Source organism: Python bivittatus, unplaced genomic scaffold (genome assembly GCF_059951505.1).
Source record: "Python bivittatus isolate LINGU-HERP-01145 unplaced genomic scaffold, Pbiv_v1 ctg000060_np1212, whole genome shotgun sequence".
Classification (NCBI taxonomy): domain Eukaryota; kingdom Metazoa; phylum Chordata; class Lepidosauria; order Squamata; family Pythonidae; genus Python; species Python bivittatus.
In genome coordinates this window covers 54,425-70,071 of record NW_028277044.1, presented here as the reverse complement: position 1 = coordinate 70,071, position 15,647 = coordinate 54,425, and the positions used below count along the sequence as shown (strand labels likewise).

The window sequence follows — 15,647 nt, the reverse complement described above, 5'->3', positions numbered from 1 at the left end:
TTCTTCCCATTAAAAATCAATCAGCGTTTTATGGCCCAAAGACAGACAATATTCTGTGCTCACTAAGCAAGTCCACATTAGGATGTTGGAGTTCTTTTGATCCCTGGTAATTTTTTTCCAAACATATGTTTTTATACGTATATTGACCATAGGAGTTTCCTAAAGGGATTAATATTTTGGTTCTATAAAAATCCAGGTGAAGATAAGTTTAATATTAACATTGAAGGACTGATGTAAAAACTAATGCTTTACATACAAATCTATATTCCTTTTCCCCTTTATTTCTCTGACATGACCATAAAGACGGGATTAGAATAATTTGCTTCAGTTTTCAACTGATTATATCTGCATTGTTAATTGTTTATTTGAGTAAACCATAATTTAAAATTATATTTAAAATGCGTTTTGTTCATGTTTGGACATATTAGTTCCAAATCAATATAAACTTGCCAAATCAGGTTTGGGAAGCTCATCCAAAAGAGAAAAAGATGGGTCTGAATTGAATGCAGTTAGGGAACTCTGAAATCATGCTTCTATTCATAGGAGCACATAGAAATTCAATAACAAGATATGTGCTTTGCTGAAGGTCTTTCTGGTGTATCCAGTTAAAATAATCAAGGAGTAAGAGATAATAAACACTTCTACCACTGCTAGCTGCACTGACATTGAACTGGATGAATATTAAATCAGCTTTTTATAAAATAAGCATCTGCTTATTTTATCATTTATCTTTAGCGTGATGGAATGCAGGATAATTATGAAGTTAGGTAGCCAAAATATGGGAAGATTAAACTGTTAATTCAGTTCAGTAGATGATAGTAAATAATAATAAAGCATGGCTGGTGTGGGTCTTCCGGGCTGTGTGGCCGTGTTCTTGAAGTTTTGCTTCCTAAAGTTTCGCCAGCACCTGTGACTGACAACTTCAGAGTGCAGGAGCACAGACAGGAGCAGTTCTCTCTGTGCCCAGGGTGATGTGACCCTTCTGTGGATATTTATAGAGATCTGAGGGGGAAGGGGGATTGGGGGTGTGTTGGGGGGTTGAGTTACTGAGTGGCTGCTTGTTTTGGTGTCAGCATCTGTGTGTATCTTCCTGGGGATTAGGCAGGTTTTTTTTTTTTCTTCTATTGAAATGTTAACGAGGGGCTGCTGGGGGTGATTAGCAAGTTCATTGTGTGAACTGTTCACATGTCCTGGTGGTTGAGCTGAGTTCGTTGACCTTTTGCAGGCTGTATTTTTCTTCAGGATTGGTAGCCAGGTTTTGTTGATTTTTAGACTCTCCTCTTTTTTATTGAAACTGTGCTGGTGTTTGTGAATCTCAAAGGCTTCCCGGTATAGCCTGGTATAGTGGCTGTTGGTGTTGTCCAGTACCTCTGTGTTTTCAAATAGGATTTTGTGTCCAGTGTGCCTGAGAGCATGTTCAGCTACTGCAGATTTTTCTGGTTGCTGTAGTCTGCAGTGCCTTTCGTGTTCTTTTATCCTGGTATGGATGCTGCGTTTTGTGGTCCCCATGTATACTTGCCCGCAACTGCATGGTATGCGGTATACTCCTGCGGCGGTGAGGGGATCCCTTTTGTCTTTTGCTGATTTTAGCACTTCTTGTACTTTTCTGGTGGGTCTGAAGATTGTTTGGAAATTGTGTTTTTCCATCAGTTTTCCCATGCGGTCTGTGACCCCTTTGATATAGGGCAGAAATACTTTGTTGGTGGGTGGCTGTTTTTCTTCTTCAGTCGCATGTTGCTTTCTTGGTTTGATGGCTCTTTTTATTTCATTTTTGGAGTAGCCATCAAACCAAGAGCCATCAAACCAAGCCATCAAACCAAGAAAGAGCCATCAAACCAAGAAAGCAACATGCGACTGAAGAAGAAAAACAGCCACCCACCAACAAAGTATTTCTGCCCTATATCAAAGGGGTCACAGACCGCATGGGAAAACTGATGGAAAAACACAATTTCCAAACAATCTTCAGACCCACCAGAAAAGTACAAGAAGTGCTAAAATCAGCAAAAGACAAAAGGGATCCCCTCACCGCCGCAGGAGTATACCGCATACCATGCAGTTGCGGGCAAGTATACATGGGGACCACAAAACGCAGCATCCATACCAGGATAAAAGAACACGAAAGGCACTGCAGACTACAGCAACCAGAAAAATCTGCAGTAGCTGAACATGGTCTCAGGCACACTGGACACAAAATCCTATTTGAAAACACAGAGGTACTGGACAACACCAACAGCCACTATACCAGGCTATACCGGGAAGCCTTTGAGATTCACAAACACCAGCACAGTTTCAATAAAAAAGAGGAGAGTCTAAAAATCAACAAAACCTGGCTACCAATCCTGAAGAAAAATACAGCCTGCAAAAGGTCAACGAACTCAGCTCAACCACCAGGACATGTGAACAGTTCACACAATGAACTTGCTAATCACCCCCAGCAGCCCCTCGTTAACATTTCAATAGAAGAAAAAAAAAAACCCTGCCTAATCCCCAGGAAGATACACACAGATGCTGACACCAAAACAAGCAGCCACTCAGTAACTCAACCCCCCCCCACACACCCCCAATCCCCCCCTTCCCCCCCCTCAGATCTCTATAAATATCCACAGAAGGGTCACATCACCCTGGGCACAGAGAGAACTGCTCCTGTCTGTGCTCCTGCACTCTGAAGATGCCGGTCACAGGTGCTGGCGAAACGTTAGGAAACAAAACTTCAAGAACACGGCCACACAGCCCGGAAGACCCACACCAGCCATCGTATGCCGGCCGTGAAAGCCTTCGACAATACAATAATAAAGCATGTTCATACAGAAAATAAACAAGCGTTGATGCTGAATTTCTCTGAAATCTTTTAATTCATACTAAAATTCTAGTGAGATAGGTGTTAGCAAACTACAGTCAGATCTTAAAAATAACTGACAGGTATTTTCTTTCCTGGCTCTTACAAGTAAAGGTTTCTTTTTGATTCCATGTCTTCAAAGTGTGAAGTCTGTAAAGCAACTTTAGAAAACCTGAAGGCAGGAGATAGTATTTGGATTTACAAGAACACAGTGCACTGTTCACCATGTTATTCTAAAGTTAAAGGTAAGTTATATCCAAGGCACTTTCCAGTAGGTAAGGATTCAAGAAATACTTGTTCATCCTGAATTTTTGTACAAACATCCAATTTGCAATTTCCTAAAAGTACATGTGTACTGGAATGTGATTGATTGATTGATTGATTGATTGATTATGTCCCATCAATTCATTATCAACTCTTAGCAACCAAGTCTTCTAACGATGCACCCATTGCCACTGTAACTGAGCTTTGCTGCTGGTCTTTTCCAAGGCCTTCATGGCTGCTCTAGCAAGTGCTAGTCTGCGGTACATTTCTTGACTACTTGTTCCTTTAGTGTTGATGTTTGGTCCTAAAAGGCAGAAGCTATCCACCACTTTAATATCTTCATTGTCACTTCTAAGGCTGGTTGTTTTACCTGTTGTCATTAGTTTGGTCTTCTTTAGTTTTAGTCCCATTTTTTCATTGTGCTCCCTGACTTTTATTACTAGAGCTTGCAGATCCTTTGCATATTTAGCTATCAGGGTAGTAACATCAGCATAGTGCAGATTATTGATGTCTCTTCCTGCAATTTTAAAACCATGCTTATCTTGCTCCAATACAGTTTCCCTTAATATATACTCAGCATATAGTTTGAACAAATAAGGGGAGAGTATACATCCTTGTCACACTCTTTTGCCAACCCGGAGCCAGTCTATTTCGCCATGTTCTGTCCATACTGTGGCTTCCTGACCTGTAACTTTCTTTTGAAGACAACAAGATGTTCTGGGATTCCCATTTTTCTGAGCACATTCCACATCTTGATGTGATTAACATAAGTACTAGGCCTTTTTATAATCAATGAAGCACACAGTGACTTCTTTTTGGTATTCGTTGGCTTTCTCAAATATCCAGAGTGCATCAGCAATAATGTTTCATGTTCCTTGGCCTAAAGCTAGCTTGAACATTTGGCATCTCTTTTTCCATGTAGGGCTCTAATCTGCATTGGATGATCCTAAGCATTATTTTGCTAGCATGTGAAATTAAGGATATTGTATGATAGTTTGCACACTCTCTTAAGTTTCCTTTTTTGGTATTGGAATGTAGACTGACCTCTTCCAATCTGTTGGCAACTGTGATGTTCTCAAGATTTCCTGGCATAGCTTGGTTAGAACCTTTACTTATGATTCTTCTTCTGCTGTTTGCCATTTTTCCGTGGGTATTACACCAGTTCCTGTAGCCTTCTGATTAGGTAATAACCGGAGTGCTGCTCTAACTTCACCTTCTAGGACTAGAGGTTCTTATAAGTAAGGAATATCTTCTAGGGTATCTTGGATATTGACATCTCTACTGTACAGTATTTCAGTATACTCCTTCCATCTTTGATCTCCTTTGAATCGGTTACTATCTGTCCAGTGGTGTCATTTAGCATACCAGTGAGATTGGAACCTCCTTTTGAGTTTAGAGATCTTTTGAAAGATTTTTCTTGTTTTCCATGTCTGTTTCCATCTTCAGTGTCTTTACAGATGTTGTAATACTGTTGCTTGTCTCTTCTAACAGTTCTCTGAAACTCTTTGTTAAGTTCCTTTCTGAGATTTTTGTCTTTTCTTGGCATTATTTATTTCTTTGTTTGTTTATTCAATTTCTATAGCCGCCCACCTCAACCCAAGTGACCCTGGGTGGTGAACTATTTCACAATCATTAAAACCATTACAATTATACATATAGGCAGCCAAGAAGTATCATAATTACATAAAAATTAACAGTGCAACCAGGTAACTTTTGGGACCCCAGGCTTGGGGACAAAGCCAGGTTTTTAAAGCCTTATGAAAGGTTAGTAGGGTCAGGGCCATCCTGAGCCCCAAAGGAAGAATGTTCCAAAGGACGGGCTGCTGCTAAGAAGGCACAGCTGACGTTCCTTGGCTGATAGGATCCGCAGCATCCCTAATCTACTAGACCAAATTGGTCAGGTAGAAACTATAAGGAGAAGATGCTCCATTAGGTAACACAGTCCCAAGCCATGGAGGGCTTTAAAGGTGACAACCAGCACCTTGAATTGCACCCAGAAACACACCAGCCACCAGTGAGCTCCCATAGTAGTGATTATTATCCGTGCAGCCGCCTTTTGCACCAGTTGAAGCTTCCAAATGCTCTTCAGAGGCAGCCCCGTGTAGCATGTGTTGCAGTAATCCAAACAGGCGGTAACAAGGACATGAGTGACTGTGAGGAGAGTATACTTTCTTCATTTTTGGCAGTGTCCATGTTCATCCTTAATGATTTCTTTTAATTCATTCAATAATTCCTCTAAATCTCTGTCAATGAGGTTCAGGACTTCAAAGCGATTCCTGATCTTCACCTTGAAAAGGTTGGTATATGTTCAAGATTATATTGTGGAAACTGACTGGCTTCCTCCTTCTTCTTTAGCTCAACTTGGAGCTGGCACATGAGCAGTTTGTGATCTGTTCCACAGTCATAACCTGGCCATGTCTGACTGTCTTTGATGCTATCAAAGTGAGCTCCTCCACCTCCTTTTAGTAATAATATAGTCCATTTGATTTCTATATACTGTGTCTGGTGATGTCCATGTATAGAGGCATTGTTTGGTTGTTTGAAGACAGCATTAGCTATGAAGAAATCATTGGAGTGGCAGAAATTGATAAGTGCATCTCCTGCTTCATTTTAGTTTCCTAAGCCATACAATTCAACTACCTTTTCCTTTTTAATGTTTCCAACTTTGGCATTTCAATTTCCAATTACAAGCTGCCCATCTTGCTTGCACATTCTGTCAATTTCAAATTGAATTTGATTATAAAACTCATAACCTACTCTTCTTCTGCATTGGTGGTTTGAGCATAAACTTGAATGGTCATCCTGTTAAAGGGTTATCAATGAAGTCTTATAGATCCCTCAGCATTTCCTAGTAGCATGTTGGGTGCCATCTTACCTGAGAGGTCCATCATCTGGCACTATATCGTCAGTCAGTTTGGATTTTCTATCCATGTGGTTTTCTACAAGAGTGGTTTACCATTGCCTTCTCCCGTGCAGTATACATTTATACCTTTGCCATTGTCACTAAAGTGATCTTCTACCTCCAGCATCTTTCTGTATTGCTGTTGTTCAATATAGGTGCCTGCTTGCTTTAGCTGGGTAGCTGGGATGACCTTCATGCCTTGGGTGACCCTGCTGAGAATATTTACTCTTGGCATTCACTCCCAACATTCTTCGCTTATCCCTCCCAGGAACAGCCCCCACTCCCACCATGATTTAGCAACACACCAAGAACTTGTAAGAGGGGAATCTTCTTATACAATGAAATCTTCATTTTTCAAACTGTAATTTGGTTCACAATTGAAAAAATGCAGTAACATGCTTATCAAAAGTATCTGGAGAAATGAATATATTCAAGAAAAATAGTTGAAAAAATTAAATGTACTGGGAAAAATGCAGACAGAAAATGTGAATATTAGGAGAAATGCCATAAAACTTTCTGTGAGCTTGCAGACTTTGTAAATGTCAAAAAGATTAAAAGAAACAGCCTCTTCTCTCTCTCTGCATGCGTGTATATGTATAAATAAAAAAATTAGTTTGAATTAATTTGATAGAAGAAACAGGCTAAAATAAACTTCCCAGTGATGAAACGGTTCACATTGGGGAGCAAAGAATTCATTGAGTCCTAAGTCTAAAAGTCTACAACACAATTTATATGTGTGATTATGTGAATACAAAATTGGATAAATATTTGATATCCAGAGTTGACTTAGAAATAAGAACTAAATGAACATTTTCCTCCAAATTTTGGATTTAAAGTTATTTTATACTTTATGAAATATAATTTAACACTTTTCAAACTCCAGTTCATACTTTGGAAATACCAAAATATAACTGATTGACTGACAGTCAAATAAATGATGCACCCAAATTGGTCAGAGATTTTCTTTTTTCCCAGGCTGAAATAAAATTTAAAAATGCAAAAGCAAAATCTGAATGAAACTGGATTTTAGTTTAGAGTCCATTTGAATTAATTTAAATGTATATATAACAAATCCAGATTAAAAGAAAAAGCCTCTTCTCTCTCTGTGCGTGTATCTCCCCATTTGTTTGTCAGAGCACCAGAAAATACTAAGAGTTCTTTGAACTTATTTGGAGCTTCTGGGAGGGGAGTACAATTATCATAAATCCTTCAACAAAGAATGGTACACCTCTTCTACTTTTACTCTTTTCCACTAAGTCTCCAGTTTCAGGAGAGATACCTATGGAGTGATGATGGAGAAGGAAATACACACACACACAAAGTGATGGAATGTGAGTGTGGCCTTGAAAGAGGTGGGAGGGGAAGAGATCTGCCTAAGGAACAATCAGATAAAAGAGAAAGGAGTTAACAAAAGGGTAACAGTCAAAGAAAGAAACTTAGGAAGGACCCACCTTGACTATTCAGGCAGTAAATAAGGAGGGTGGGAAGTTTGTGCTTTCAGACTTGCAAGATTCTGTTAATATAGCCTTACAATAAAGTAGAATTAGTTCATCTAGTCTTGTTTCCTGTCTTGATTTACCTGGGAGGGCTGACACATACACACCCCAGCCAGCCAGATTAATCCTGGTGGTTAGTGGGGTGACAAATGTTGTAGTCATATGCTAATTTTGTGGTTATCAGCATTTACTGAGTTACTTCTGAAATCATGGACATTCACCAAATTTGTCTAGAATTCTCAATGTTGATTTTATCAATATGTGTTTTAGTTGAGGGGTTATTAAACGCTAATTATTTTTCACATTAATGTTTCTAAATGTTTTTATTTCTTTCCTTTACAGCCACATGGACTTACTAATCATTAATGAACTCTGATCAAGCATGTGCTCAGATATTCCAGCTATCTTTATTTATATCTGAAAGTTTTATGTTTTTTTAGAATAAGATATTTCAAAAGTAGGCATTTGAGAATAAAATATTATAGACCATTTCTAAATGAAAGATAACATTATGAAATGTACCTAGAATGCTCCTAGGAGATGTTTTCATTGTTAGCAAGAGAAATGTCTAAGATTGTAGCCTCTAGGACTATTATATTGAATAAAGATGCAAAGAGTTGTACTATAAATACAGCATATGAAGGTATCTATGGTATCTTTGCTTAACTTGTATTCTTTTGTGTTCATGCACTGATAATTCACATATGGGTATTCATAATAGACAGGTTTCTTCTTCCTTTAACTACAGTAGTTCTCTCTCTAGAGAGAGATTTAAGTCTTATTACATTCACAGGTGTTGCAGCTTTCTTTGATTGGGACTGGCATTTTGGAGAAAGACCAAAGCTTTAGAAAAACCTAAAGCTGCCTGAAAGCAGGTGAAATGAAATCAAGCAGTGTCCATGCATGTGCGAATCATCCTTTTCCTATGATAATGGTCCCTAGAAGTTCAGCCTGTTTCACTTTGGATCCATCCATACTGTGGCTCTGTGGAAGAGAACATTGCCTGCAAGAAAATCCATCCTCTGTCTGCTTGCTTTACACTTTTTGTTCGGTCTTCATAGAGTGTCCCTATATAAAAATAAATCAATATAGCAGTGTCATCTGCAATGGGAAACCAAGGGCTAAAATTGCAGGTGCAACTGTGGTCAAAGCTCTGCCACTTTGTATAATTGTGTGATGGTGATTTATGTACAAAGGGTTCCGCCTGCCTACCTTTTTAACCTCGGTTCCTCCTTGAAGATGGTTCTGCAAAGGATGGTCTTCTACTTGCATGTTGAGCTAATTGGAAGAGGCCAAGTCAGGTTTGAGTACACTGTAGGCCAGCACAAGATATGCTAGCATCTGATGCAGTCATTTGAAGATAGAGATACGTGAAGTTAGATACATCTTCATATGATCTGCAGCCAAACATCAACTCTTATGATTTGAAAATATCTTTTTGTATCAATTAATGAATCAGTGAATGATACAATGAAAGTACCTTTTTGTATCAATAATATTCAAATAATTCAGAACCAGTCTAAACTGTTAAATAATATAATTTAAGGCACATACTATAGCATGTAATTTTATGGAATCATATAATATGCCGTCTATATATATTCTAATATGAATAAGCCATATTATGGATGCATATTTTTCTTTTGAACCTATGTGAACAGAAATGTAGAGAAATTATCTTAATATGGAGAAATATTTTAAAATTAAAAATGTGAAATAAAAAAATAAAATAGTGGTTGCATTCATGTGTTACGATAACCTGAAATTTATTGAAACAGGAATAAGCCTCAGGTAGCAGATCAGACTCACATGGTTCCTGCCTATCTTCTCTTTCAGTATGGACACAAGTAATAGTCTGAAAACTTTCAGTTCTATTTTTATTCACCTCAGCTTGTAGTTTAAGATGAAGCTGGTAAACTATTATGATTTATTTGAAGTTTCACTGAACCATAGATTATACATACATACATACACACACATACACGCGTGCACACACACATACAAAATCTAGTAAATCATGGTTTCTTAAGACTATCCATTAACATAACAGTTGTAAAAGTGTATAGCAAGTTAAATTTGTTTACGTATAAAAAAATTGGTATAACATTTTGGCAGAGGGAGATGGAGATGCTATTTGGTCTCTTACCAGAAACTTACTTTTGCCCCTTCTGAATCACTACAATTAAATACTATGAAAATGTAATAATAGAAGATTTCAAAGGAGACAGAGTCTTAGTGTTTATTGAAAAGCAGTGGTAAGAATCTAGTTAGAAAGTGACAGATGTAAAAGGATAGCTCAAAATGCTCAGAATAATACCTTAAAGGGATAAAAAGATAAAAGTCTCCCCCAAAGGAAGCTGAACTTCTGATGACTCTATGAAGGCATCCATGTCATTTTCTTGGCAACAATATGGAAGTTTTTTGACATTCCAGTTGGGGGAGTTCCTTGTAGTTTTCCATCTATAGGAGAATTTCTGGGGATTTAATTTATACCCCAATATAGTCTTGCAAATCTAGTGAAATTATTTAATAGGCTGCACTATAGACTCAGCTAAAGTAATTAAGCACCTGGGATCCACCACCATGCCTGAAGTAACCACAAAGAAATGAAACTGAATGGCAAGAATGCAAGCTAGCTGCAAAGAGTGTATCTGACAACTGGGAATTGCTAGCATTTAGTGCTGGGAACCAAGGTTTTTCTGATAATGGTTAGGTAAAAGTAACAATTTAAGGGCAGGTTCTAAGGCCCTTTGTTTTTAAAAAGACTTTGTTGGGTAGATAAGTGTGATCTTAAATAATTAAATAATCAATCTACCCTGACTGTATACTGTATTTTAATATGCATAACATTAACACAATCAGTAAACCCTAGCCCTCTACAAGCTATTGCCTTCTGGTACTGAATCTGTCAATAAATCATTTTGTTTCAATGTGTGTCTTGGTCTCCAGTTAAAATGCACCCTATCAGGTCCCCCCCCCTTCACATCCATGTAATAACCAAGTCCCCCACTACACAGCATTTTCAGGATTAGCATATGCTGGCTAGCTGTATGCTATGACTCTTGGTGGGATATGTCATTTTTTTCAGTGCTGATGTCATTTCTATAGAGTTCCTTCAATCTTTCAGACGTAAACATTTTTCAAAACCATCTATGTCTCCGCCCACCTTATGGAGGTATGAAAAACTGAGAGGACACTCCACCCCAGACCTTGTGTGAGCTTCCTAGTTCCACCTCTGAGGCCTAGAATCATAGATGGCTGCACTAAAAAACCATATTTGGAAATATTTTTTATTATATATGAATGAACAGCAGTTCCAGCCAATGGTATCATAAGCTAATACTATTTCATTAATATTGAATATTCAATAGTATTATTCAATAATAATGTAATATGTAACATACAATAATAGTATATAAAATTATAGTAAAATTATAATTAATATCCCTGGCATTGGGAGCTCTATAGTAGTTAAGTTCTAAAGGCATTCTGGATTGGCCAAGTTTTTACAAGCTTCCAGAAGACCAGGAGAATTAAAGCAATCTAGGTGTGCAGCTAAGTACACAATCTGGACTTCAGCTCAGAAACTTCCAATTTTTGAGGAGGTGAATGTGTATAGGGCTCACTGTTCAATGCATGGATGTAGGGTGGAATTTGAGAAGCTTCAACATGACCAACAAGTCCAGAGTCACATTCCCACAGGCACATAACTGCATGGACCTTTTTTCAAGTTAAATGTGCTCTAGAAAATAATAGAATTAACTTCCAGCTTATATTTAGTTTAGTATATTAACTATTTGTGATTTTAAATATGTTTTGCAAACTACTTGTATATTTGAAGGGTGAGTTATAATTATAAACAGTAAACATCTATTAAGTCTATGGCTGAATGTAGTGAAAAAAATACATTAAATACAAAATTTCTAACTACACTTGTCTACACTCCTTTATGTATGAACTATATTTGTACAAATATAATTTGTACATAAAATACAAACTACACTCCTTTATGTACAACTTATATTTCAGTTTTTGAACACTGAAAAATGCACCTAGTCTTTTAATTCAGTGGCACATGCAGCTTCCTTAAGTAAACTGAATGCTGGATTTAACTTGACAAATAAGTGAACCTGAAAGGAAGAAAGTGGTAGGGTAATGGGAGAACAAGTGAAAGTTGCCTGAGAATTCCACAGCAACTCACTCCGTTTACACTTATGATGGCCATTTTGCAATAGAGCTACAAGTTACATAATTATACATCATAGCAGTAAGTGTGGGTTTTTTACTGCTCTGCCAGCCTAATATGGAGAGTAAAAAATAATGGTACTGTAAGCCATTTAGAACCTGATATACAGTATTCAGAGTGAATTCAATTGTTTTTAGAAGTACCAAAAATAAAATTGCTAGCCTCCAAGAGTGAGAAATGTGAGTAGTGTGTGAATATGGATTGTTGACTGGTGGTCTAATGAATAGAGATTTCTGCAATGGTAGTGCAAATGGTTGATAACTTGTAATGGACCAAGGGAGGTATAGTGAGGGGCAGAGGTTGGCTATTCCAGCAGAAGGGAGATTGACAATTCGATGTTAATCTCTACTTTTGGTCCAGCTATCTAATCTTTGGTCCTGGTGGCCAGTCCATTTGTTACCTTGGTCTCAAGTTGTCAGTGGTAAATACCAGCTAATAAGACTTTGGTCATCCACAACTTGGTGGTGGACAAGTGAGTGGACATGGCTTATATTATTGGAGATCTGCATTCCCAGTTTCCAGATCATCCAGAAACTTTGATGCTGAGACTGTGTGAGTATATCTGTGCCAGAATGTTGCAAGATCTGTAAAGAGCACTGTGCCCTAACCAAGGCCTCTGCTTCTGAAGTGATGGGTGTGAGTGCCTGTTTTTTAAATTGGGCCATAGGAACCAAAGTGGAAAGCCTGCTGATGATTCAGTCACTGCCAGCTGGAAGGGCTGTACTTGAAGGGTTGCCTTGAAGCTGGTGTTGGAGTCACCTCCCAGGGGCTGGGCTCAGGAAAACTTGGGAGTTCATGATCATCATGGTGGTCATGGATTTCTCATTTATTTCTGGCTGGATATATGGAATAGACTACACTTTTAGTTGAACTCTTAACGGGATCTGCCTTGTGAATTAACTGTTACTTAGTTCTCCTTTCAGAACAGCTATGCAAAAGAGTCCATTAATTGACATACCATAGCAAAGTGAAGTTTCTGATTTGTTGTTTTGTTTTCTCTAAAGTGAAAGAGATATTAATGAAACAGTTTATTTCAAGATTTTCACAACTGGGCAGAACATGGATCAGGGGGCTTTTTTCAGCTATTGTTCCATTTCCTTCAAATGTCATTGACTTCAATTGAGTTCCATTTCCTATACCTATCGCTTAACAGCATGTGCTTAGAGAAGGCCTCTCTTTTATAACATTGCAAATGAGAGAGGCAGACTAGACTACATTTGTCAAAGAACTTTCAAATGGGTCTGGACTATTAAAGTCTCTCTGTTGTTTACTTTTCCCATCATTACAGCTGTGCAAATAAATCTGTTTACTGATATCTTAGGAATGAAAAGTTGATATTTGATTTTGTTATTTTCTTCTCTCTTAAGTAAAAGAATGAAATCCAGTTAATTTTCCAGTTCTTGCTAGGGAGAGCATGGAGCAACAGCTATTTGTCAAATAAATGCATATACATATGAAACTTCTGAACTCTCATTGGATAGCCAAACTATCACTCTTTCTCAGATTTGGTGTTTTGTTATCTCTTAAGAAAAAGAGATATAAGAGAAACACAGTTAACTACCAGATTCTCCTTACGAGGCAGAATGTATAGCTAGATGCATAGCTAGATGTATAGATTAATCTCTCAGTTATATAATGTTTAGCTTGAATCCAACTAAGAACTCCATTTTGTGAAATACTATAGTAAAGAATAAATACTTTGGGTATTTTATTGAAGAAAGATTAGTGTACTCCATAGCACAAAACACCAAATCAGAGAAACTAAGCAATAATACCACATGTCAAAAATTGGAATCCATTACAGAATGCAAACAAGTTCAAAATTAGCAACAATTGCAGTTTACCAATCCAATGAGAGTTCAGAATTCTGATCTAAGTGCACCCTAACATCATAAAAACGCTTCCTGTATGCAAAGCCATGACTCATTTCATACAGAATATGAAATTCAACTGTAACCTTTGAAGATTGCAAGTAAGTGGAATACCAGATTTGAAAAACAGCTGTAGATCAATGCTTTCCCTAGCGTTATATCATGTCAAAAAATGGAGTCCATAGCAGAAGTGCAAACAAGGGGAAAGTTAACTCCAGTGTTACTTTAGCAACCAATTAGAGTTCAGAATTGTGATCTAAATGAAATGTATATATAGATTGTTTCACCATGATAGAGTGGCGTCCTCATAGCAAAGCCTGTGAAAGCTTATAATATAGAATAGGGAATTTAACTTTTGTATTTTGTTCTCCCCTTGGTTCCATTAATGTCTCTCTTACTTGAGAACAAAACACCAAATCTGAGAAACTTCGCTTTATCACTGCATGACACATTTAGATTACAATTCTGAAGTCTTACTGGATTGCTAAAGTAACGGAGTTAACTTTCCCCTTGTTTGCACTTCTGCTAACTCCATTATATGACATGCAATATGTAACATGCAATAAAGTTTCTCAGATTTCTTCTTGGGATCACTCTGAAGGCAAAGTTTCATATTTTTTGTTTTGATCTCTTTTAAGCAAAAGAAAGATTCATGAAACCAAGTGGTTTTCCTGATTCTCCTTGTTAAAGAGAACATGAATCAACAACTGTTTTTCAAATCTGGTATTCCACTTGCTTGGAAACTTTAGTGCTTACAGTTGAATTCTGTATTCAGTATAATACATGTCACAGGGATTGCTGCAGAAAATGAGTTGATTTCCATATTCTGCTTACTAAGGAGAAAAAAAGTGCAGCCCTTTTTCAGTTTTAGTATTTCCTCTTGTTTTTAATTTCAGTGAATTTTGTTCACTTTTGCATTGCATATAAAGCACAAGAGAGGAGTTGTTTAGACTAGGTTGCTGTATGATGTTCATGCAAGTTATATATATAACTTCTCTAAACCCTGTAACCTTTTACAACAAACTTGACCTTAATTTTAGAATATTTAGAACATATTCCATATATCCTCAGGAATAAAGGAAATTAGGGTTTCCTTGAGTTATAGTTCTCATCCTGGATCAATTCAATATTGTTCTGTTATCAAAAATTAATAATTGTTCATTAAACTTTCATTCTTCGCAGTTTCACATGTTATTTTACAAAAATCAGTAAAAGAAGAGAAAGAACACACTTTTCTAAGGTGGAAGAATTCACCAAGATACTTCAGATTGTTCACAGTAATAGGATTTTTTTCTCTATAAGAAATGTGTGCTAAACGAATGCTATAGTTAACTTTTCCATTCTTTGCACTTCTGCTACTAACAATATTTTGTGGAATGTGGTAATAAAATGAAGTTTCTCTGGTTTCTTGTTGAAATCTCTTTTAAGCAAAAGGGACATTCATAAAACCAAGTTGATTGTACATGCAACAGAAAACAGGTGTAATGAATTTAAGCCTTCTATATATATAATCATATAGCCATAGAACAGCCATGTTTATCCTATTCATGGACTTTACTAGGAAACTCACGTTGCTGGCATGAAGGAATGTTGGAATGTACGCTAGATACCTTGTATGAATGAGTTCTCAACAATGATAAGGCTGGAATGCTGGTGGGTGTAAGGAATAAAGTGACACATCATAAATTTATAAGATAACGGGACGAGAGGTACCATTGTAACAAGTTACCCAACTGTATCAAACATGAAATGTTCCTGGCATGTACTGTACCTGGACAACCTGGATGGAGATGACCTGGATGAATTCTAAGTAAACAAGTTGGGTATAAAAGAAAGGATGGAAACCATACCCACCTGGAAGTGCGAGACAACTCTTGTTGGAGCAGGGGACGCCCTGAGTCTGATTCCCAGCCCACTCTAGCACAGCCTGATCAACTGTGTTGAGAGTGTATGTAAGTATTTTGTGTGAATGTGCAGCCTAGTTGGGCAAGAATATTTACAGCAACTTGGAAGGCCTAGATGGGCAGTTTTC

At 37.4% G+C, this 15,647-nt stretch overlaps 1 protein-coding gene across 1 annotated transcript in view; it reads left to right on the top strand.

Moving 5' to 3' along the window:
* SCEL (sciellin) overlaps positions 1 to 6,174 on the top strand; it is a 44,225-nt gene extending 38,051 nt beyond the window's left edge. The window contains exons 14-15 of the mRNA XM_088136617.1: positions 2,979 to 3,081; positions 6,077 to 6,174. Coding sequence (XP_087992743.1) covers positions 2,979 to 3,081; positions 6,077 to 6,174 — 201 coding nt within the window. The remainder of the gene's footprint in view (positions 1 to 2,978; positions 3,082 to 6,076) is intronic.
* Positions 6,175 to 15,647: the final 9,473 nt, after the last annotated feature.